At 42.3% G+C, this 26,013-nt stretch overlaps 1 protein-coding gene across 1 annotated transcript in view; it reads right to left on the reverse strand.

The window, feature by feature from the left end:
* corin (corin, serine peptidase) overlaps positions 1 to 25,629 on the reverse strand; it is a 37,034-nt gene extending 11,405 nt beyond the window's left edge. The window contains exons 1-15 of the mRNA XM_030076508.1: positions 25,544 to 25,629; positions 22,264 to 22,399; positions 18,146 to 18,475; positions 13,385 to 13,496; positions 13,191 to 13,295; positions 10,573 to 10,823; positions 10,351 to 10,464; positions 7,298 to 7,405; positions 6,617 to 6,727; positions 5,346 to 5,468; positions 5,143 to 5,241; positions 3,491 to 3,722; positions 2,341 to 2,483; positions 1,876 to 1,983; positions 1,564 to 1,677 (exon numbers count right to left, since the gene is read on the reverse strand). Coding sequence (XP_029932368.1) covers positions 1,564 to 1,677; positions 1,876 to 1,983; positions 2,341 to 2,483; positions 3,491 to 3,722; positions 5,143 to 5,241; positions 5,346 to 5,468; positions 6,617 to 6,727; positions 7,298 to 7,405; positions 10,351 to 10,464; positions 10,573 to 10,823; positions 13,191 to 13,295; positions 13,385 to 13,496; positions 18,146 to 18,475; positions 22,264 to 22,399; positions 25,544 to 25,606 — 2,149 coding nt within the window. The 5' untranslated portion in view covers positions 25,607 to 25,629. The remainder of the gene's footprint in view (positions 1 to 1,563; positions 1,678 to 1,875; positions 1,984 to 2,340; positions 2,484 to 3,490; positions 3,723 to 5,142; positions 5,242 to 5,345; positions 5,469 to 6,616; positions 6,728 to 7,297; positions 7,406 to 10,350; positions 10,465 to 10,572; positions 10,824 to 13,190; positions 13,296 to 13,384; positions 13,497 to 18,145; positions 18,476 to 22,263; positions 22,400 to 25,543) is intronic.
* Between the last annotated feature and the right edge of the window lie 384 nt (positions 25,630 to 26,013).

A 26,013-nucleotide genomic window follows, 5' to 3' on the forward strand; every position in this document is an offset into this window, starting at 1 on the left:
AATTGTATTAAACTAAACTGAATTGAACTGAATTGAACTGAACTGAATTGAACTGAATTGAATTGAAATTAATTGAACTGAATTGAACTGAACTGAACTGAACTGAACTGAACTGAATTGAACTGAATTGAACTGAATTGAATTGAACTGAATTGAACTGAATTGAATTGAACTGAACTGAATTGAATTGAATTGAGCTGAGTTGAACTGAATTGAATTGAACTGAATTGAATTGAAGTGAATTGAACTGAATTGAACTGAACTGAACTGAACTGAATTGAATTGAAATTAATTGAACTGAATTGAACTGAATTGAACTGAACTGAACTGAATTGAACTGAATTGAATTGAACTGAATTGAACTGAATTGAATTGAACTGAACTGATTTGAACTGAATTGAACTGAACTGAATTGAACTGAACTGAATTGAACTGGATTGAATCGAACTGAATTGAATTGAATTGAACTGAATTGAACTGAATTGAACTGAACTGAATTGAACCATACTGAATTGAACTGAATTGAATTGAATTGAACGGAATTGAATTGAACTGAATTGAATTGAACTGAATTGAACTGAATTGAACCAAACTGAATTGAACTGAATTGAATCGAATTGAACTGAATTGAATTGAACTGAATTGAACTGAACTGAATTGAATTGAACTGAATTGAATTGACCTGAATTGAATTGAACTGAATTGAACTTAATTGAACTGAACCGAATTTAACTGTATTGAATTGAAGTGAATTGAACTGAATTGAATTGAACTGAAGTGAATTGAATTGAACTGAATTGAATTGAACTGAACTGAACCAAATTGAACCGAACTGAATTGAACTGAATTGAACCGAACTGAACTGAACTGAATTGAACTGAATTGATTTGAACTGAACTGAACTGGATTGAATTGAACTGAATTGAATTGAATTGAACTGAATTGAACTGAATTGAACTGAACTGAACTGAACTGAATTGAATTGAATTGAACTGAACTGAACTGAATTGAATTGAACTGAATTGAACTGAATTGAACCAAACTGAATTGAACTGAATTGAATTGAACTGAATTGATTTGAACTGAATTGAACTGAACTGAACTGAATCGAACTGAATTGAACTGAACTGAACTGAATAGAACCAAACTGAATTGAACTGAACTGAACTGGATTGAATTGAATTGAACTGAACTGATTTGAATGCCTAAAAATCAAAACATTAGGGCCGGGTGTTGCACAACAAATAAAACATAACAAAATGTAATGTGCACATGAAAAACAGTATTGCACATGGCATACTGTGATACTGCACATGTATTTTAAGTGTGTGTGGTGTGTTCACTGTCATCAGGGCTGCTGGGTGAAAAAAAGCTGTGTTTGAGTCTGTTTGTCCAGCCCTGGGTTCCAAATCTCATACTCCTATTTTGGACTTTGTACATAGTCTTTCTTTTTCTTACATACTAAGTAGTATGGTAGTATGGTAGTATGGTGGTATGGTGGTATGGTAGTATGGTAGTATGGGTACTGGAATGCAGGGCAGGTGATCAGTGATCATGTCTTACAGCAGTTTGCCTCGTCCACCAGCAGGGGGCAGTCTGGGAAACCATCACAGATCATACTGGCTTTAATACACACTTTACTGCCCGGACACTCCCACAGAGCACGCTCAGAACAACCTGAGAGAGAGGGAGAGAGAGAGAGAGAGAGAGAGAGAGAGAGAGAGAGAGAGAGAGAGAGAGAGACATGACTTCCTCACTCTATATACCTAAATATTGTTGTTATTGATGTTAATATTATGATCATTATTTAGTTTTCGTGTGTGTGTGTGTGAGTATACGTGTGTGTGTGTGTGTGTGTGTGTGTGTGTGTCTCACCACAGTTGTCCTCGTCGCTGTGGTCGTCACAGTCCAGGTGTCCGTCACAGCGTTTGGTTGCTAGGACGCAGCGACCTGACCGGCACTTGAAGTGGCTCGGGGAGCACTCTGTGTTGCCACGGCAACGCACGGCAAACAACAACAACAACAACAATCACATGACCTATTACATTTTACATCTCTGCATGTTTGTCATTATAATAATAAGAATTATTATAATTAAAGTTACATCACATTTAAAGTAACTTTATTTCGGTGTGTGTGAGTGTGTGTGTGTGTGTGTGTGTGTGTGTGTGTGTGTGAGTGTGTGTGTGTGTGTGTGTTTAAGACAGTGTTTTCCAGTGACGTTTTTTTTCACAGGGAGGAGTGTTGCCTCTGCCTTGCATCATTGTGAAGACACACACACACTCATACACACACACACACACACACACACACACACACACACACACACACACTGGGTACCGTCCACTCCGTCCTCTGGCAGCAGGCAGCTGCTGTTGCCTCCCTCCTCTGGAAACTGACTGCAGTCCGAATCCTCCGGCCACTGCAATCCCACAATGCCGAGCACCGACTCACACTTCTCCTTGGAGCTGCGGCACAGCGACCTGCACACACACACACACACACACACACACACACACTGAGATGAGAGCACGTCACACAGTCTGGCAGAGTTTTCCCTCCTCAGCCCAAAAATCAGTTTACCTTTAATTTACCTTTTCAGTTTACCTTCATTAAACTCTTCATTTAAACTGGTGACTGTAAGAAGCTGTGGAGGCGACTGACTGCTCAGACTGGGACACTTTTAAACTGTCCAGGTAGACTGAGAGAGAACACTTCCTGTTTACCTGTTTACCTGTTTACATGTTTACCTGTTTACCTGTTTACCTGTTATCAAAGTGCCTCCTGACCCCCCGGTCACGCGCTGTGCAGACACAAACATGACACTGCTGTCTCTGATGTGATCTGTAAGGAAACTGAGCGCCACCTGGTGGTGACCTGTCAGGTGTTCCTGTGTTACCTGCCGTGTTTTACCATCTGGCTGCTGCTGAGCTGCAGCTTGTAGTTTTCTGATTTTTCTGATTATTGCTGATCAGAGTTTGGTTTGATTTGCCCTCGGCTCGTAGGACAGAAGCTGACTGCTGCTCACATCGGCTCTGCTTACAGCTTTTACAGCTTTTTAACTGTCTCAAGTTTAAAATAAAGATGTTAATGGACTGTTTTGTCATAATTCTTTAGCAAGTTAGAGATTATCTGAGCAAAAGATATTAAGTTGGCACAACAAAATTTGTATGTAAAGTAAAAAATCTAAAGTTATCTGAACTGAAGATAGTAAGTTGGCACAGCTGTTGTTGTTTGAAATTCTTAGAATGTAAAACTAAAAACTTCAGGTTTTATGCCCAGGAAAGATCAATAATCAGAACAAGAGATAATAAGTTGGTACAACTGCAGGGGATTTTCTTCTGTAGCTACAAGTTTGAGATGAGACTCAAAACTCAAAAATCCTGCGCAGTGAGTTGCCTTGAAATTTGGGGTTTTCTCAACTTCTTCATTTCAAGAGTGTATGGAAACACACACACACACACACACACACACACACACACACGTCCACCTGCAGGGCGGCACCCTCTGGTGGGTGACGGGGTCACACTTGGGCACCAGCAGCGTGCAGGCGTAGAACATGAGGAACTGGTAGCAGCCGGTCTGGACGAGGGCGGGGAACAGAGAGGACTCCCAGGACACGGAGCTCTCGCGCTGGGACAGGTGGCCCAGGAAGTTGGGGAAGCTGGTCTGGTTGTAGGGCAGGTTCATGCAGAGCTCCAGGGTGATGGGCTCACAGCGCGCTGCCACACGGGAACAAGAACCACATGGGTCAGAACCACACCGGGTCAGAACCACATCGTGTTAGAACCACATGGGTCAGAACCACACAGGAAGAAGAACTACACCGGGTCAGAACCACATTGTGTTAGAACCACACCGGGTCAGAACCACACCGGGTCAGAACCACACCGGGTTAGAACCGCATAGTGTCAGAACCACACCGTGTCAGAACCACACGAGAACAAGAACCACACCGGGTCCGAACCACATGGGTCAGAACCACACCGGGTCAGAACCACATGGGTCAGAACCACATGGTGTCAGAACCACACCGGGTCAGAACCACACCGGGTCAGAACCACATGGGTCAGAACCACATGGTGTCAGAACCACACCGGGTCAGAACCACAGAGGGTGGAAAGAAAAATATGGATCTGGGGGAGGGGAGGAATATTCTGAGAAAAAAAATCCAAATTTCCAAGATAAAAATCATAATTTTTTCAGAGAAAAACTCAAAAATTCTGAGATTCTAAAGTCACAAATTTACAAGAAAAAGCTCTTTATTTCTGGACAGAGGAGCCACACGGCTCCTGATTCTGATTCTGCCTTTAATAAAGTTTACAGAAACTGGAAGGACAAGAAACCTGGAATAAAAAAAACTTCTCGACACATTTTGTCTGAAGCTCTTCTCCTCAGCTGACTGTCAGCTGGGCGTCGTGAAGGATCCAGAGCAGCTCACGTTGGAAAAAACAACAAAACAAAAACGAGCATAAAGGCACTTCGCTGTTGTCCAATCAGATCAACAGAGACTCCAAGACAATGGGAAAAAAAATAACCGAGAAAATTATAAGAAAAAAAATTAAAGTTTAAAGTTGTAAATTTATGAGGCAAAAACCTCAAATTCTGAGATATAAAGTGGTAAATTTGCAAGAAAAAAAAAAACTGTGAAACTAGTTTGTTCTCCTCCTGTTGAAAATCAATATGCAATATAAACAATATATAATAAAATGGAAACTTTATGAAAAACCCTCAAATTTAAGAGAAAAAATCAGAAAATTCTGAGGATATACATCTTGAGAAAAAAAATAATAAAATAAAATTCAGAAATTCCAAATTAATGAGAAAAAAACTAGCTGCTCTCCTCCTTTAGAAAATCAATATATAATAAAATGGAAAATTTATGAAAAAAAAAAAAAATTATGAGAAATGTCAGAGTAGAATGTGCTGAGGCGATCAGCTGCAGGCCTGAGACACAGCCAGCAGGGGGCAGCACAGGTGAATTTGTTTCTCCTCAAATTTTTGAGGAGACTTCAAACTCATATTTTTTTCTCAGAAACTTAAACCCCCAGCTCCATATTTTTCACGTACAATTTTCCAAACAAATTCTCTCATTTAAAAAAGAAAAAAGAAAGAAAAAAAACAGAAACCTAGCAGACTCACTGCAGTTGCTGCGCGGCTCACAGGCGGCGTTTCCTCCACACACAGCAGGACAGGAGGCAGAGACACAGCCAGGCTGACCAGGAACACACACACCTGGAGCTGGAAACACACACACACACACACACACAGAGAGAAGCATGAGGCCCGTTTGTCCGGAGAGACAGACAGGTAGGAGATAGGTGAACAGCAGACAGAGGTCTCACTCTGCTCTCTGTTGCAGTGCTCCTCGTCGCTGCCGTCCTTACAGTCGTCCTCTCCGTCGCAGCGGAACGCCGAGGGAATACACTGACCGTTCTTACACTCCAACAGACCCTGGCTCTTACACGCTGCACACACACACACACACACACACACACACACAAATGAAAGTTAAAGGAACACACCAACACTTTAGGTGTGTTACTTCAATCAATCAATCAATCAATCAAACTTTATTTATAGAGCACTTTTCATACCAAAGGAGCAGCCCAAAGTGCTTTACATAAAAAAACACGTAAAAGCAATAAAAACAATACAACAAACAATAGACACAAGATATACCCCCCCCACACACACACACTCATGCACATACACCCAAATTTAAAAACACTAAGGAATTAAAAAACACTGCGGAAACGCTGTCCTACACTCGCCACTTTGAAGTGAGGAAACACCAGAGAGAAGATAATCCATACTAAAGATTAAAATTCAGTAAATATTTAAAATAAATAAATAAATAAATAAATAAATAAATAAATAATTAAAATAAAATAAAATAAAATAAAATAAATAAAAGTAATGAAATAAATACAATTCAGTTAAAAGCAAGACTAAAATGGTAAAATAATCAAATAAATAAAATTCAATTGAACAAAAAAAAAGTAAAATAAATAAATAGACAAGTAAATAATAAAATAAATAAAATTCAGTTAAGAACCAGACCAAAAGGTTAAAAATAATAAATGAATAAAAATTTAGTAAAATAACATTTAATTAAAAGCCAGACTAAAAAGGGAGGTCTTGAGTTTGCTTTTAAAAATGTCCATATTCTCTTCTCTTCCCCGGCCTGAGACCAGATGTTGGACACCGTCTCCACCTCTGGACGTCCACTGGTTCACTTCCTGTGGGTAGCATCTCCTGTTAGCTTAGCATAAACACTTGAGGTCTATGGGATTTGTTAGCCTGGCTCTGAAGCTGCTCTGATTCACACAGAGGATCATGTGGAGCTGCTGCCAGGTTGTTTTTTTTCACTTTGACGGAGCCAGGCTAACGACTCCCATAGACTTCAAGTGTTTATGCTAAGCTAACAGGAGATGCTACCCAAAGGAACCAAACCACTGGACGTCCAGAGGTGGAGATGGTGTCCGACATCTATTTTGCATTTAGCGAGCAAAATAGATGTCAGATACCAAACACACTGACTAATGAACAAACTCGACTAAACGCCGACGAGCAGAGAAACGTGACGGCGGATGCGGTTGCCGTGGTTACGTACAGCAGTTGACCTCGTCGCTCTTGTCCAGGCAGTCGTGGTCTCCGTCACACAGCCAGTCTCTGGACACACACCTGCCGTCGCTGCAGCGGTGCTCACGGGCCGGCTCACACACTGACACACACACACACACACACACACACACAGATGTTATTTATCTACTGTAGCACTTCTATCAAATTACTCAAATCAAAATGATCAAAAAAACATTAATTCAAGTTAAAAGAAAAAAAAAACATCACTAATATCACTAAGATGCTAAGTTCTCCTTTCACTATCAATGGAAAATTAATACTCTGAGTTTTTTAAATGAATGTTTAAATGGTTTTAATATTCATTCTTCTGAAAGGGAAATAATTTAGCTTCTGTTTCATGGATCAGTTGCCCAAAAAGCCTTTAAAAAACTTTATTTAACACGTTGAAATGATCCTGCTCTAAGAGCCGGAAAATATAGGACAGTAAACAAATCCCCATTAGATCACACCCTGTTAGTGTGTGTGTGTGTGTGTGTGTGTGTGTGTGTGTGTGTGTGTGGCTTGGCAAATGGACAGGTGGTGGATTCCCTCGCTCTCTCTCTCCATCTGAGCTGTTAGCTGATCCCAGTTCCACTTAATCCTGAGCTGCCAAACTGCGTCACAGTGTGTGTGTGTGTGTGTGTGTGTGTGTGTGTGTGTGCGCCCTCACCACAGTTGAGTTCGTCACTCAGGTCTCCACAGTCGTCGTAGCCGTCACACACCAGAGCGGGCGAGAGACACCGACCAGTGCTGCAGCGAAACTCCCCATCCGGACAGACTGGAGAGAGAGAGAGAGAGAGAGTGAGAGAGAGAGAGAGAGAGAGAGAGAGAGAGAGAGAGAGAGAGAGAAAGAAGTGCAGCTTCATCGTCAAGAACAGAATTTTATATTTTATTTTCCTCTCTGCCACTTTGTTTTATTCCTCTCTTCCCTCCTTTCATTGTTTTTATCTTCTCTCCTTCTCTCCTCCGTTATTCCTCTGTTTCCATCTTCTCCTTATATTCAGAACAGAGGATTTTTAATAAGACAAACTCTGAATTCTTGAAAATCACATGTGGGGTGCCACAGGGTTCAGTACTTGGTCCACTGCTGTTTCTTTTATATATTAATGACCTAAGTTTCTACGTCTCTGAATTGTATTCTGTTTGCTGACGACACTGTAGTGTTCTGCAGTGGGGGTCATCTGGGACAGCTTCTGGACATGCTGGAGGAGGAACTCTGCTGTGATGCTATGATGGGAAATTTAAGTTTAAGTACTGATACGGTTCATTTCAAATTCTCGTGCTTTGCTCTTTCTGTATTTGTTGTGACGAGTGTAATTTTGTAATGTAAAAGGGGTAGGATTATATAAGCTTTGCTTCTACCTACACCATGGGTCGGCCATTAGCGGCCCCCGGGCCACATGTGGCCCGCAAGCAAAAACATCTGGCCCGTGAGATTGTTTGAACTAGAGAATGAAAATGAACAAAATAAATTATACTTTTTAAAAATCAGACTGACAGTCTCAAAACAGCTCTTTATTTGGAAACTTCATTTTTCAGAACAGAAACATTTCAGTCGATCTAAATTCTTATTTGTTGTATCTGCATACGAGGGTGAATAAGCGCATCAGCAAGGTGCAGCGTGGACGCTTAACATGAAAAAACAAATGATGTCAGCGGACAGCGCCTGGTGCTGAAATTCCAATATTATATAATATAATATAATATAATATAATATAATAATTATAATATAATATAATTTTGGTTGTGGCCCGCCATGTAATGGCTTGGAAAAAAATCTGTCCCGAGGCCAAACTTAATTGCCGACCCCTGACCTACACCCTTTCGGTTACATAGTCTAACTGAGAAATCAGTCTTTGAAATGTACCGAAATAAACTCATTCATTCATTCATTCATTCATTCATTCATTCATTCAAGATATTAATTTCCCTGCCAGAATGACACTGATTTTTTTCTGTGTCATCGACCACGAGCGTCAGATTAATAACAGAATAAAACTCAGGTGGTCTTTTGTTAAAAAATGATCATCTTAACTGTTAATGCTTGACCTCTCATGACCTTAACGACGGAGTCATGTGACCCTAACGACAGGGAGGAGCACCGATGAGGTCAAACAGGTCAAACAGCCTCGACTCCAGCAGCAGCAGCCTATTATAGCTTATATTATCTTATCTAATCTTATCTTATCTTATCTTATCATATCTTATTTTATCTTATCTTATCTAAATATCAGAGGGAAATCAGAGGCGAGGAGGAGAAGCTCCAGACAGTCCAGCTGACCTCCACTCAGCTCCGTCTGCATGTTATCCACATGTTGTCATCAGTCTGACACCTGTGAGTATCACAGCTCTAACAAACCACCAGCATCACACATCTGTGTCAGCCTTTATGTGAACATGTGGATTATGGCCTAAAAAACAAACAAACGAAAACAAAACAAAAAAAACTGGGGCTGTCACTCAACACATCATCACATGTAATTAAAGTGAGGACCTGAACGTGTCGTTAAAATTTAACACAAATAAACATAACATTGAACTTTGACCAGGATTTGACCTTTGACCCTATGCAACATTACACAACTAGACCTGAACAATTCATTGAAATATGATCAAAATCACAACATCCAAACAGCAGGATGAAGGTAAAATCTGCGACACATCGTTGTTGTAAATAAAGTTTTACGGTGCGACAACAAGCTGTTTTCCAGATGGATAAAAAATATTTAACACTCAGAAAAATGAAGATTAAAAAAATATTATTCCGACTAAAATTGTGACTCACATTGGAATCCTGATCAAATGAATTAAGGATTAAAATGAATCACATTTTTCGTCCTGCTCGCCTCCAGAGGCTGCAGGCGTCTGGTTTCTCCTCCTCCGTCTGCTCTCCTGTCGTTTTTTATTCTTTTCACTGATTTATTCTTTTAAATGGATCTGATCTCATGTCAGTTCATCATGTTTTCTTTGTGTTTGTGGTTTGTTTTTTATTTTATGTTTGTGTGAAGCTCGCTGGAGACAAACGTTCACAAAGACGCCAAGAAAACAGAGTCATTATTATTATTATTATTATTATTATTATTATCATTATTATTCTCAGTGTCTTTCTTTGTTGACTTCTTTTCTTTCTTTCTTTCTTTCTGTTTCCTTTCCTCTTTCACCTCTCTGATTGTTTGTTTGTCTCCTTCATGTTGTTGTTGTTGTTGTTGTTGTTGTTTTTATGACGGTCGGCATTTTCCCGCCGTAAAGCCGAACAAAGAGCGCGAGGAGGAGCAGAGGTCACACTCCCTCGCTCTTTCTTTCCCTTTACATTCCAGGAGTCCATCCTACACTCTCATTACGTCTCCATGACGACCACAACCGTGTCTCACACACACACACACACACACACACACACACACACACACACACACACACATAAATAAATAACACATTAACACACCCTCATTTGTTTCTCTGGAAACTGGATGCCAGCTCAGGCATGTTGAGTGTGTGTGTGTGTGTGTTGAGTGTGTGTGTGTGTGTGTGTGTGTGTGTGTGTGTGTGTGTGTTGAAGTCCGGAACTTCCCCACTGTTGCCCCGTCAATCACCTCCAACTCGTCACCACGACAACGGGCTAAAAAACTCCTCCTGCTATTTATACAGCCCACAGTATATTATGTGTGTGTGTGTGTGTGTGTGTGTGTGTCTGTGTGTGTGTGTGTGTGTGTGTGCGTGTCTCACCGCAGTGTGTCTCGTCGCTCCAGTCGTCACAGTCGTTGTAGCCGTTGCACACGAGCTTCTGGGGGACACAAATCCCCGTCGCACACAGGAAGTGGTCCTGCCCGCCGCACACAGCTGCTCGACCAATCAGAGCCAGAGGAGGGCAGTGATGTCATCAGACCATCACAACCAGTGTGAACATCCAACACAGTGTGTGTGTGTGTGTGTGTGTGTGTCACTCACAGGGTTTCCCTTTGATCTGTCTCGGGGAGTAGCAGGCCGGCTGGGCGGGGCCCGGGGCCGTTGCCGGGGGCGACGGCGAGGGCGAGGGCGCCAGCGAGGGCAAGGGCGAGGGCGTCGACCTGGAAGTGACATCACCGCCGAACTGCGAGCAGCGCAGGAAGTCGGGCCAGGAGGCGTTGAACATCTGCAGGACGGGCTCGCAGCCCTCCCTCGCCGCCTCGCAGAACGACGCACAGGGCAGCAGCACGTGCCTGCACACACACACACACACACACACACACACACACACACACACACACACACACACACGGAAAAACCTTATCTCCCATGATCCTCTGTCTGACAGTCAGAGGTAAAAGGTCATCGAAGCTACTGATGCAAACAGTGTGTGTGTGTGTGTGTGTGTGTGTGTGTATGACAGATCTAATTTTGGAGTGTGAGGGTGTGATTCTTGGCACACACACACACACATACACACACACACACACACTCGCTGCCCCACTTACAGTCCCACCAGCTGTGACTCGACCTGCGTCCTCCTCCGCTCACTGACGGCCTACATTTCCCAGAATGCATTTCGACAAACTCCGCTCCAGCTTCAGTCTGACATCATCGCCTCAGTTATAAATGATTTCCGAGGGCGCGGAGTGGGCGGGGTGGTCGATTTTCCCAAACCAATCAGAGCAGAGCGCCGGGTGTCAGACCTCAGACCTCACACTCGTGGGTTTGCATATGAAACGTTTTTGAACTGATCCTTTTACTGTAAGTCGTCGCTACAGAAACGAGCGATGTATAAAATAAATAACAAAAAACAGAAATCACACAAACCTCATGGGCGTCAGGCTTCTTCCGTGTTCCTTGACTCTTATGTGCACTTTGAACACTCATAAAACTTCACTTATAAAACAAAATAAACGTCTGTTTCCGTTAGTTGTCTCTGTACGCATTTTTTAAAGGTCTCCCCGGAAACCTTTGCTTCTAGAACATCAGTTCCGCCTCACTGTCTCATTGTTATGCTGCGTTCCAGGCCACCCGTAACTGGTGATTTTCCGGTTAAAAAGTGGGCGGGGCTATAGCCAAACCTGTGAATTCACGCGTGTGAACTCGATTGTGCTCAACGGACTCCGACTTCCTCGTTTGACGTCACGCAGTGTATGTTTTGTACACAAACAGGAGACGGTTGTTCTTCAAGTAGCCAACGGTGAGAAATATTGTATTGGGTAGAGATATAAAGTACTTTTTTATGTTTATGTTGTGAATACTACATATATCATTACCTGTTAAGTGTATGAAATTAGATAACACAAGCACGCCCACAGCCCGTTCCGCCATCGCCGGTTGTAACAAGAATGTTTGTGGGTTCTGCCTGGAACGGTCTGAAGTCGTGACTCGTGACTTTGAAGTCGTGATTCACAGGTACAATTCCCCGCTGGAACGTAGCATTATTTGTGGTTTTTTATTTATTTATTTATTTTTTTTGGAAAGGTTAAGAACCAAAAATTAAAGGGGCGTACACTAGTATGTTACAGTAAAAAGTGAACTGTGATGTGAGGCAGTTACACCCGATCCAGGTCCACTGTTGATATCAGCGCCGAAAAGCCGATGCTAACATCGGACCGGTGCGTCCCTAAAGCTGGCTTGTTGAGTTTTTAACTGCCAGACCTCAGAGGGTGAAGGGTTTTTTATCTGATGTACTTTTATCCTCCAGCGGCTCCCCTCAGGGCTGTGCCCTGTCACCACTCTTATTCATCTCGAAGTCAGCATGCTAATAGGTGTATCATTCAATTTGCCGACGACTCAGTGATTGTGTCACTGCTCAACAAAGATGGCAATAACCGTCCAGTGGTGAACGATTTTATTGATTTTATTGATCGGTGTGAGAGCTCATTTTTAAAGACTAACGTTCTTAATACCAAAGAGCTGATACCAAAGTTTTAATGTAGACATCTCTTTTATGAGGATGTCTTAATCTTGTTTTATTGAGTCTGTTTTAACCTTCTCTTTTATCTGCTGGTTTGGGTCCCTCACTGTGAAAGACAAGAACAGGTTTAACTGTACAGTGAGAATGTGTGGCAGAATCACGGGACACATTCTGGGGAGCTCTCTGTTCTGTATAGAGCCAGGGCTGCTGGGAAAGCAGGAGGCGTCCTGATTGGTCCCAGTCACCTGCTGGCCTGCCAGTAAAGGCTCCTGCCTTCTGGTCACCGATACATGGTACCAAAGGTCAGAACCAAAAGACTGAAGAACTCGTTTGTACCAGTAACACCTGGCCTCATTAATATTAATATGTTGTGATGATCGGTCCCCAAAACATTCATGCTCTGTGTTTATTACTGTTGTGGTGAATGTGTCTTCATGGGGATAATAAAGTTTACTGAGACTGAGACTAAGAGGCTTCTGGTCTGTTCACAGATTTTAGGCTCATTTTGAAAATTCAACAAAAGAAAATAAGGTGTTTACCGGCTGTTTGCTGAGACAGGCCTCAGCGATAAACCAACAAAATATCACATGAACCTCGAGCTGATCTGACCTGCTGGACGTGACTTCAGTGAGCAATAAAACCATCAATATGAAACTGTGTGTGTGTGTGTGTGTGTGTGTGTGTGTGTGTGTGTTACCTGTCGTGTGTGTTGTTCCCGGCGATACACTCGGGCAGTGCCAGCGAGCAGCCGAACAGCATGATGTGTCTGTAGCAGGACAGTCTGCTGAGGTAGCTGAAGAACCTGCACACACACACACACACACAAAGGGTTGAGGGTTCAGTTCCCCGCGGCAGACGGAGGAGGTGATGGTCGTCCTCGGATACGGTTACCTTAGCAACATGTCGACCTCTGAACTCTTCACCACGGCGACGGAGGAGGACAGCCATGTTTGGTTGTAGGGCAACATGTGACACTGAGGCTCCACGATGAGCTGACAACTTCCTGTTTGGAGAGAGAGAGAGGGAGAGAGAGAGAGAGAGAGAGAGGGAGGGAGAGAGAGAGAGAGAGGGAGGGAGAGAGAAGAAAGAATAAAACATAAACAGTGAGTAAACGCAGGCGGCTCAGCTCCGTGGTGCGTTTGGGTGTCAGATGTTGTTGCGATGCGGCTGGAAGCGCGAGTTAATGAACCAATCACATCCCCCCTCTGGAGCTCATTAGCATGCTCATTAGCATACTCATTAAGAGTAATGTCTTTGTTTGGAGCTCCCAAGTGAAGCTGAGAGACAGAAACAACAGATTCATTGCTGCTTATTGTTTTATAAATTCTGTAAAACACCAAATATTGCCTGAAAGCTTCATGTCACACAGTTAACAGGTAAACAGGTTATTATTAGTTATTATTTTATATGAACTCGCTCGTTTATCAGTTAGTCCGGTCATTTTAGGCCAAAATTGGGGTCAACCTCGGACAAACTGCAAGAGAAGCAAACTCAACTGATTTTGTATCCTCAGTTTGTCCTGAGTGAGGGGAAAAAAGTCCCAAGGAATCCCATTGGTGGAAAGTTTTGAAAATCACCTTTATATGACCATATAATACCAAAAAAACACCCTTTTAAATTAAAAGGTCACTATATATATATAGTATACAGTGAATTAAAAGATTACTATATATATAGTAACCTTGAATTAAAAGGTTACTATATAACAGTGAATTAAAAGGTTACTATTTATATAGTAACCTTTTAATTCACTGTTTAAATGTCTCTTCTGGCATTTATTCCTGATATTCCTTATTAGCGCATATCAAATCAGATAATGTGTGATATGCATGTGTAAACAGAATAATTCAAAGAACTTGTAATTGACTTTTTTTCTTGTCTTTGTGTGTGTAATCAACTTGTGAATTTTTATAGTGATATCTGACAGTAAAATGTTGAACCCCTTTCCCCTGTGTGTTAAAAACAGTGTTTTTTTGGTAATATGTGGTCATAAATAGGTGATTTTCAAAACTTTCCACCAATGGGATTCCTTGGGACTTTTTTTTCCCTCACTCGGGACAAACTGAGGATACAGAATCAGTTGAGTTTCCTTCTCTTGTCCTAGGTTTTTTCATAAAATGACTGGACTAAGTATCGGTAAGAGCACACAGGAAGATCTGGCTGAATATGAACTACCTCAAAATTTAAAATCTTAATTTATCACACAGGTTAGACATAATTAGCGTGAGCAGTAAACAACACGGTGTGTATGAGGGTATTTTCAGCAGCAGCGACTGTACAGACAGGAGGTCTACAGGAACACTACAGGGCCAAAACTAGGAACAAACACCAGCGGCTCCTCTCTTTCTCTTTAACTTTAACAGGTTAACTCTTCATTGTTTTTGATGCTGAGTTTAAATTCAGATTTTGTCGAGCAGACAGAAAGTTGTGATGCTGAGAATGAAAATCCCTCATAACGGCAAACCCTTTGGAGCGTTTGAAGTCTGAAAAGATTCATGAGGACGGCCTCAGAAAGGTGTGTTGACATTTCTGAGGTAAACATACATGACATATCAAAATTTACTCTTTTTATTTTCTTACGGTGGCAGCAGTGGCTTTGATTAGGGAGCGGATTTTCAGCAGCAGCGACGCTTCTGATAGAAAAACTGTGGGAATACGACAGGAAATACTACAGGCAGTGTGTGTGTGTGTGTGTGTGTGTGTGTGTGTGTGTGTGTGTGTGTGTGTGTGTGTGTGTGTGTGTTTGCATTCTCTCTCTCCATCTGCTGCTGTTTTTTTTCTCATTTTCCAGTTCAGTTTATAATCCTGTCTGCATTAGAAATACTGACAGGAACAGTCCAGTTACTGATCAATATCTGGATCAAATGATCAGTGATCAGTTTGTAGTGTTGAGCCCCACTGACCCACACATATCCTGCTGTGTTTAGTGCTCAGTGCTGCCCCCGGTGGACAGAGCTCTGACCTGCAGGCTGTGTCTCTGTCTGACAGCAGGACGTGGACGTGGCTCGGCGTTTATTCGCTTTCTGAGCATCTGATTGGACGACGAGTCGTTCTGCTGAGCGGCCAGCGTCCAATCAGAAGACAGGACAGCTGGACGCTCATTAGCATTCACCTCATAGAGTCAATATCACAGAGAGAGAGAGAGAGAGAGAGAGAGAGAGAGGGTGAATGAGGCTGAAGGACAGTAGAGGGAGAAATGGAGAGAGAGAGAGAGAGAGACGAGGGGAATTTTAAAAGAGAAATTGAATGAATGATTTATCATTATGGCCTTTGGGGATGATGAACACAGGAGCACTGCACTCGACTCTCATCTTCTCTCTCCTATCTCTCTCTCTCTCTCTCTCTCTCTCTCTCTCTCTCTCTCTCTCTCTCTCTCACGCACACACAGCCTCTCCCTCAGGTCAGTAGAAGAGGACAGAGGACAGCAGATCTGAATTCAGCTCAGAGGCTGTGGAGCTCTCTAATAAACTCTCTCTCTCTCTCTCTCTCTCTCTCTCTCACACACACACACACACACACACTCAAACAAACAAACACACACACACACACACACACACACTCACACACATAACTGCTTGTTCATTCTGCAGTGATGGAGACTAATGAGATTTTAGTGTTTGACAGAGAAGGACACAGCAGCACAGACAGATGAGAGAAACCAGACGAGTGACTCAGATTAAAGCTGTCTCTCAGATTAAAGCTGTGACTCTCACATTAAAGCTGTGACTCTCAGATTAAAGCTGTGACTCTCACATTAAAGCTGTGACTCTCAGATTAAAGCTGTCTCTCAGATTAAAGCTGTGACTCTCAGATTAAAGCTGTGACTCTCATATTAAAGCTGTGACTCTCAGATTAAAGCTGTCTCTCAGATTAAAGCTGTGACTCTCAGATTAAAGATGTGACTCTCACATTAAAGCTGTGACTCTCAGATTAAAGATGTGACTCTCACATTAAAGCTGTGACTCTCAGATTAAAGCTGTCTCTCAGATTAAAGCTGTGACTCTCAGATTAAAGATGTGACTCTCACATTAAAGCTGTGACTCTCAGATTAAAGCTGTCTCTCAGATTAAAGCTGTGACTCTCAGATTAAAGCTGTCTCTCAGATTAAAGCTGTGACTCTCAGATTAAAGCTGTGACTCTCACATTAAAGATGTGACTCTCACATTAAAGCTGTGACTCTCAGATTTAAGATGTGACTCTCAGATTAAAGCTGTGACTCTCAGATTAAAGATGTCTCTCAGATTAAAGCTGTGACTCTCACATTAAAGCTGCCTCTCAGATTAAACCTGCGACTCTCACATTAAAGCTGCGACTCTCAGATTAAAGCTGTGACTCTCACATTAAAGCTGTGACTCTCAGATTAAAGCCGTGACTCTCAGATTAAAGCCGTGATTTTGAGTCTGAGCCTGAATAAGCTCCTCCCCCTCCTCCCCTCGCCTCCTCAGCCTCATTCAAAGTGTCTCTGAAACATCTCACTCTGCAGATAAACGGAACCAAATTTCAGGAAAAGTTCATTCAAAGCAGCGCCACCTTGTAGCTCAAAGTGGAGCTCAAAGACAAAATAATCCAAGTTAATCCAACAAATGTAGCCCTCATTCCCCCCCCCCCCCCCCCCCCCCCCCCCCCCCCCCCCCAAAAAAAAAACATTTTTTTGCACCTTATCTTTCAGTTTTGTACAAGTGATGTGCCATGAGCCAGGAAGCAGGACTCACTCAGTTTGTTTACAGACAGAGCACAGACACCAGTCTGAGTGTTCAGGGATAAATCCTGCTGTTTGTCCAGAACGGTCTCTTGGAGCACTTTGTCACCCATTAATCCATTTCCTGTGGGTGTGGTCAGTGATGCTAACATCCACAGAGCACGAAGCAACAACAACAACAACAACAACAACAACAACAACGACAACAACAACAACAACAAGAACTGTCTGAAGTTCCTGAGGAAACTTGCTTCCCTGATGTGCCTGAAGTGGCCGTGAGCTGAGCCGCCTGCTGTGCCATCATAGATGGAGATTTATATGATATGTCATATTTTGCTAAATTGTTGCTATGGAGTTCTGGGTGGTTGCTAGGATGTACACGATGATTGCTAGGGAGTTACAAGGTGGTTGCTGGGGTGTTCAAGGTGGTTCCTAGGTTGTTGCTAAGGAGTTGCTGTGATACTTGAGGGGGTTGCTAGGGGTTGCTAGGGTGTTGTGAGTGGTTGCCAGGGTGTTGCTAGGCAGTTGCTGTGGTGTTCCTGATGGTTGCTGGGGAGTTGCAAAGTGGTTGCTAGGTGGTTCAGGGTGGTTGCTAAGGAGTTTCAAGGCAGTTGCTAGGGTGTTCAAGGTGGCTGCTAGGTGGTTGATAAGTGGTTGCTATGGTATTTGGAGTGGTTGTTAGGGGGTTACAAAGTTGTTCAGGGTGGTTGCCAGGGCATTGAACACAGTTGCTATGATATCTAGGGGTGTTACTATGCGGTTGCTAGGGTGTTGCTAGGGAGCTTGGGATGGTTGCTGGCAACTTTAGCAACCATAACAACTTTTTCATTCATTAAAAAAAAACATTTTTATGTTTGTATTTTTAAATTTTGGACATGAATCTGCATTTTCCAACACGTTCAGGTTCCAGGAAGTTAAAATGAAACATCACATCACAGTGTTGCCGTGGTTACCTGTGTCAGGCTCTGCGGTGGTGCTGATTGGCCAGGGCGTGCTCATCGACGTCACAGAGGTTAGCCAATCGGGTGCCTGGGTGAAGGGCTGGGTGGGAGGGGCCAGAGAGGAGGAAGGGGAGGGTGAAGCCGAATAGCGGCTCGTCACGCCGGATGTGCTTTTGTCGTCATCGTCATGGTTACGGAAAGAGGCGGTGACGTTCTCCGTCTCAGAGCGGGAGAGAAGGCTTGTGCGGTTGCCCTGGTAACTGAAGTCAGTATCAATGACGGGCTCAGGAGGCGCCACAGAGGGGAGGGGGGCGGAGTCAAGGAGACCACTGCCGAAGATACCTACACACACACACACAAACACACACACAGACAGTGTGAGTCATATGTTTGATTTAGAGTAAAGCTGAAAACTCCGTATCGTTCTACTGAACTTCTGATGACAATAAAGTTTTGACCAAATTAATTTGTTTTCCTTCAAAACAACAACAGAGCAAACAGAGCAAATTCGTGAAAATTAACCCAAAAATAAAAATGAACTTACAACAGAATGACCAGAAAATTACCACAAAAGTAAAATTTTAAAAAAGAATTACAATAAAAAAAAATCAAATCAGATTCAGTCAATTAGCAGAAAAAAATGACCAAAAAGTTCATCAAAGATCAAAAGAAAAAGCAGAAAAACCAAAAAACTAATTACAAGAAAATTACTATTTATTATTATTGTTATTGTTATTGTTATTATTACTAAATAAATTAGAAGAAATTTACGACAATAGACTAAATTAAATCAAAATATGATGAAATTAAAACTAAAATTGTAACTGAATTAAGCTAAAAAAAAAAAGACAAAATCACATTTCAATTTAATTTTTTTGATTCATGAAGTCGTTCATGTTTTTATTCACAGCCGATCGTCTGCAGGTTTTCAGTTTTTCCTCCCGCATGGCTTCACTGTCACATGTTCACCTCACACACACACACACACACATACACACACACACTGGACTCTGTGTGTGTGTGTGTGTGTGTGTGTGTGTATTAATAGGGTGAACGTGACGCACGGCACACACCTGTCTGTGGCATGTACAACACAACAAATGTCTCTCCCTCTCTCGCTCACACACACACACACACACACACACACACACTGCTTCTGTGTCAGTGTGTGTGTGTGTGTGTGTGTGTGTGCAGTGGGAAAATTCTATGTATAGTGTCACAGTGATCCAGTTACTATGGTGAATCAGACAGAATGATCTATTTACACTGCATCTGTCACACACACACACACACACACACACACACACACACACACACACACTCATCCTTAACCTATTACTATTACAGATTTTGTATTTTCTGCTTAATTTCCACTGAAACTGACTGTTTTGTGAAACAACTCTGATGTGGTTTGTGCATTTTTTAAATTCTTTGTTTGTTTGTTTGTTTGTTTGTTTGTTTGTTTGTTTGTTTACTTATTTACTCTTTTTATTTAAATGATAACGACTTTTTTTTTTTTAAATCAACTTTTACTGTGAAAGGCTCAGATGACAGGAGGCGAATTCTCACTTGGTCTCATTCAGCTGGAAGAAACCGAGGAGCTTCAAACACCATTAGGTGTTTAATGACACACACACACACACACACACACACACACACACACACACACACACACAGCTTTATTGCTCTCTGTGGTGTGTGTCGCTTCGTAAAAGCCTTTGTAAAGCTCCATTAGGTTGCCTCCTGTGTGTGTGTGTGTGTGTGTGTGTGTGTGTGTGTGTGTGTGAGCAGCAGGAGGCAGACAGCTGGAGAGGAGGAGGAGGTGAAAGAGGAGACGAGCAGACATTTCTCCGTCTGAATGTCAGACGTTTAGTTTCTCTTTGTTTTCAGCTCCGTGAGGCGTTCAGGGACATCGGGTCATCAGAGCCTCATGTCCAAAAAACAAAACTAACTTCCAGAACGTTCCTCTGCTCTCCTCTCAGAGCGAGCAGCCGCATCACTCCTCCTCCCTCTCCCTTCATCCCACCACGATATGAACGTGAACTCTCAGAGCCTTCGCACTCTGGAGAAGAAAAACTGTTTCTCCCAGATTTTTTCCCATAAATCTGAATCTTCATAATCACAAATTTGCAGGAAAAAAAACAGAAATTCTGAGATTAAAGTCATAAATTTATGAGGAAAAAAATCATCTCAACAGTCTCAGAATTTGCGAGTTGTCTTCTCATAAATTTGAGTTTATTTCACATAAATTTCCAACTTTAATCTCAGAATTTCTGAGTTTTTTCTCACACACTTGTGGCTTCATAATCTGAGATTTTTTTCCCCTGAATATTATTTTTCTCTCTGATTTTGACACTGCAGGTCTGTCCTCTGACCAGTAATGTGGAGCTTTTATTTTGTAAATGCATCTCAGCCCTGCAAACTGCTGGCTGACACACACACACACACACACACACACACACACACACACACACACACACTGAATGCAATAACAACAACAACAACAATAATAACCCACCAGTGAGCAACAAACTGAACAAGATCCTGAACCTGAAATGTTGAAGAGGACGAAGAGGAGGAGAGGAGGAGAGAGAGAGGAGGAAGAGGAGGAAAGGGAGAGGAGGGAGAGGAGGAGAAAGAGAGGAGGAAGAGGAGAGAGAGGAGGAAAGGAGGAGAGAAAGGGGGAAGAGGAGGAAGAGGAGGAAGAGGAGGAAAGGGGGAAGATGAGGAAGGACATGAGCGAGAGAAGAGGCAGAAAAACTGGAGAGGAAAGACAGAAAAGAGTGAAAGAGAGGAGGAAGAGGAGGAGAGGAGGAAGAGGAGGAAAGGGGGAAGAGGAAGAGGAGGAGAGGGAGAGGAGGAGGAAGGACACGAGCAAGAGAAGAAGCAGAAAAACTGGAGGAAAGACAGAAAAGAGAGAAAGAGAGGAAGAAGAGGAGGACGACCAGCTGCTACTGTGTGTGTGTGTGTGTGTGTGTGTGTGTGTGTGTGTGTGTGTGTGTGTGCGTGCGTGTGTGTGTGTGTGTGTGTGTGTGTGTGTGTCACTTTTACTACCTTCGTAAATATTTGAGATTCTCTCTCTGTCTGAATGTGTTCTGCTAACTCTGCCTCTGATTGGCCGAGGAGCTCCCTGCTGTCATGGTGACGAGAGAGGCAGTGTCACACACACACACACACACACACACACTGACGTACATACTAACTCACACACACCCACACATATGATGCAATTAAGTTGTGATGTTGTGCATAAACGAGAGAATCTCAGTGTGTGTGTGTGTGTGTGTGTGTGTGTGTGTGTGTGTGTGAGCTCTCCTCCTACACTCTGTCCCCTGTCAGTCTGTTCTTGTTCAAACTGATCTGCTGTCAGCTTTATTTATGTGTGTGTTTGATTAAAAACAATCATAATTAAATAATAACAATAAGAATTAAAGGGCGATTCCACTGAGTTTTATTTGTTTATTTGTTTATAATATATTTACATGTTGTTAAAATGAGAAGCTGCTGTCAGTCACTTCTGTTTCCTCGACTCACCAGAAACTTCCGGAGGCAGGAAGTGGTTTGACACCACAGCTAACGATATGCAAACGATATGCAAACGATATGCAAACGATATGCAAATGATGTGCCTGTGACCTCATCTGGTGATGTTTCTGAACAGCAACAGGAAGGACAGTTTGTAAGGAAATAAGTTCAAAGATGGATGGAGAGACAGACAGATAGATAGAGAGGTGGGTCTTTCATTCATCCAATCACAAGCTCCAATTCATTCGCTACGGTGGCTCAAAGGGACAAAAGTCACATTTGCACTTGACTGGTTAAAGACTTAAAGGAACACTCCAGCGTTTTGGGTGAAATCCCCCTTTTTCTCCCTTTTTAGTCATTAGCCTGGCCACATGATCCACTGTGATCCAATCAGAGAGCCGCTGTTTATTTATTCACTTTGACAGAGCCAGGCTAACGACTCCCATAGACTTCAAGTCTTTATGCTAAGCTAACAGGAAATGCTACCCATAGGAACTGAACCACTGGACGTCCAGAGGTGGAAATGGTGTTCAACATCTGGTCTCAGTCTGGGGAAGGGACGGTCAGAGTCCACTGTGTGTGTGTGTGTGTGTGTGTGTGTGTACCTGTCAGGGCCAGGACGAGCAGCAGCAGGCCGGCCAGCAGGCTGACCGTCGGGATGAGGATGTAGAGGAGAAGTCGAAGGTGATTGGTCGATCCCAGTTTGTGAGGACACGCCTCCGCTCCCATACCAGCCTCACTCTGGACACACACACACACACACACACACACAGAGAAAGACCTTCATCAAACGGGGAAAACGAGGACTGTTTAGACTCAGCCGACAAATGATGGGTTCCAGGATGTTTGTCAGGAGAACGCAGACATTATGAGGACCGTTTAGACTCAACCACATGATGGTGTATTAGAGTGAGAAAAAAAAGCTCACAGATTTCACAGATTCTGCTCTGAACAAGGAGATCCTGCTGATCTGACCCAGAATCAGCAGATTGTTTTCTTCTGAATCGGCCCAAGTCACAGCAACGTCTCTTCAGAGTCCAGATGCTGAGGAGGAGGTTGGGGTTCTGGACTCAGACCAGCAGGATTTCCTTCAGACTGGATCCCAACAGGAGGAGGACTACTGTTTTTTTTTTTGTTGCTGTTTTTTTTTCCTCATAAATTTGTAATTTTTTTTTTAAAAAAAAATAAATAAATAAAATTTGAGAATTTTTGATTTTTTCTCAAGATTTATGAACTCAGAATTTTCTATTTTTTTCTCATAAATTTGTAATTTAAAAAAAATAAAATTTCAGAATGTTTGATTTTTTTCTCAAGATTTATAAACTCAGAATTATCAATTTTTTCTCATAAATTTGTAATTAAAAAAATAAAATTTCTGAATTTTTGATTTTTTTCTCAAGATTTATAAACTCAGAATTTTCTATTTTTTTTTTCTCATAAATTTGAGGGTTTTTTTCTCATAAATTTTCCACTTTATTATATAGTGATTTTCTACAGGAGGAGATCAAAGTAGCTTTCACTGATTTTTTCTCATAAATTTACGGGTTCAACTTTGAAATTCAGAGTTTTTTTTGCAGCTCTGTATTTTTCTCTGAGCCTTCACCACTGATCTGCACATGTTAAATAAACAAATTAATTTCAAATTCACTTCCACCTCTAAAAACATGAATTTAACGTTCTAAAAATGTTAAATTAACAGAACTGTCGCTCGCTTTCCTCTGAGAAATTCAACTCCATCGAGCGTTTGATCTGAAATCTGATCTGATCATCTGATGAAATATGTTTGTGTTATAGATATTAAATATGTTTGTGTTATAGATATTAATGATGCTTTGTGGTGACGCGGCAATCTGTGTGTGCCTGCATTCACTGTCACCCAGAAACTCAGTGGCCAATGGGGACGCAGCGCTGGAGAAACCCCGCCCACCGAGACGTTTGGGCCAAAATCACAAACAGAAATTGAGGCCGCACAAAGAGACGGCAAAGTCTGATCAGAGAGAAAATAAAAATAAAAACATAAAAAGACAACAATTTAATTGATTACGCAATTAATTTGTTCATAAGTTGTACGTTTTATGACATTTTTTGCTCCGGTGTTTTTTTCCCTCTCTCTAATTGACTGAGGACATTTTGTCACACATCTGACTCTGCACTTTTTGCTTTTTGTTTTTCAAAGAAACTGGAAGAATCTGCTCCGGTGAGGACTGTGTAGACTCAACTGACAAAGACAGAAATATAATAATGACAATAATGATGATAATTTAACATTAATATGATGAGTGACCTGCTCATGCTGTGTTTTAGTCGGTTCTACCAAACACAACAAAATCCTGCCGCAATGAAAACTGTCACAGACACATCATGAGCCGCTCTCGGCCAATCAGAGCGCTCGTTAACGTCCGGGGGTTTGTGACATCATCGGTCTCTCTCTCTCTCTCTCTCTCTCTCTCTCTATGCGGGTGTGGGTGTTTCTGCCCTCACTCTTTCCGTCCGTCCGTCTCGAGGTTATTTTTAAACGCTGCCGCTCCCGCGTGACGACGAGCGGCTACCTGAAACCAGAGACGCTGCTTTAAATAGAGCTCGCTCTGCCGCCCTCGCTCTCTCTGCCTGTCTCTCTCTCTCTCTCTCTAACTTCACTTCTTTGTTTGAAGTTGCATGAAAATAATCAACTAAATTAACAAACTATCAAAAGTGAAAGATCAAATCTCTGTTTCTCTCTGGCATTTCCAAACATACAGACTGATCAGCTGATTGATTGATTGATTGATTGATTGATTGATTGATTGACTGATTGATTGACTGATTGATTAATGTCTCGAAAATATTGCCACTTTAAAAACTCAGAAACCAAACGCAACAAATGTGCAGATCTGCTCTTTTTTTTTTTAATTCCTCCTCCTCAGCCTCTGAGCTCTGCCATGAAACAAAAACTAAAGAAAAACCAGAGCATGAATATTTTTCCTTTCGTGTCTTTTTCAGTTTTCAGATGTTACTTTTCGCCCCAGAGAGTCAAACGTTCTGCTGAGAGGACGAGATCGGACGTCAATCAGAAGAAGAGGAGCGTCTCTGCAGGAGATGGAGAGGCTGACGCTTCACATCACAAACAGACAAACAAAACTCAAGTCGTTACATTTTCCATGAAAAAGGAAGAACAGGAGACGGCTAACAGCTCATTTAAAAAAAAAAAAAGGTTCATTTCATGACCCAACAAGGTGCTCAGTGGACGTACAGGGAGATGTTTAAAAAAGCGTTTTGAATCCTGGCTTTTTAATGTAAGAGGAGCTGCCTTGGGATTTCTGAACTTTCTCATAATTAGATTTTCCCTTTACATTCCTCCTGTCATATCAGTGTAAAACTCATTACTCATCATATCACAGGATTATTTTTGTAAATCATATTTTAAAGCTCCACAGTAACAAAGAGGCTGAGTGAGCAGACAAATAAACACAAATAATAATAATAATAAACAATATGACATTCAGTAAAGATCAGGAATCTTCCCGGAGTCTACACTTTATACTATATATATATATATATATATATATTTAAATTCTTATATAAGAAGTGAAATGTGTGTTTGCTGCCATTAAAACCTGCACACACACACACACACACACACACACACTGAAGTCAAACTCACACACCTCACAGAGAGAAATCACTCACATAATGTTTGCTTTTTTTTTTTTTTCTTTTCTAGCAACTCAACATTTTAGCGCATCCGGAATAAAATAATAACAGAAACTGAAAAAAAAAAAAAAAATAGAGACAGAATAAAGAGAGAGAGAGAGAGAGAGAGAGAGAGAGAGAGAGAGAGAGACAGACAGGCAGGAGGACCGGGAGAGAGACAGACAGGTCCGCCGGGGCTCGAGCTCGCCGTCTTACCGTGCCGGTTCCCGCTCCGCTGAAGGTGACACGCGGGCAGGTGTCCCGCCGCGCGGACGACATGACCCGCTGCTGCCGCCGCCGAGCGCGAGACCCTCCCTCTGCCCGCCGGCCGCGAGCACGGCCGCTAAACCCGGAGCACGGGACGCAGGCTCCGCCCCCCGCAGGACCCCCCCACACCTCCCTCTGCTCTGAGCCAGTGTCGCTCGACCACTCTCTCTCTCTCTCTCTCTCTCTCTCTCTCTCTCTCTCTCTCTCTCTCTCTCTCTCTCTCTCTCTCCCTCTCTCTCTCTCTCACACACACACACACACTTTACTGGATGAACTTAGAGGCACACACTGTGTATCTCTGACAAACACACACACACACACACACACACACACACACACGGTGAGTCACACACACTTCACACTTTCACCCACAGGAAGTACCTCACACACACACACACACACACACACACACACACACT

The sequence above is a fragment of the Myripristis murdjan genome, chromosome 18, assembly GCF_902150065.1.
Source record: "Myripristis murdjan chromosome 18, fMyrMur1.1, whole genome shotgun sequence".
In the NCBI taxonomy this organism is placed as follows: Eukaryota; Metazoa; Chordata; class Actinopteri; order Holocentriformes; family Holocentridae; genus Myripristis; species Myripristis murdjan.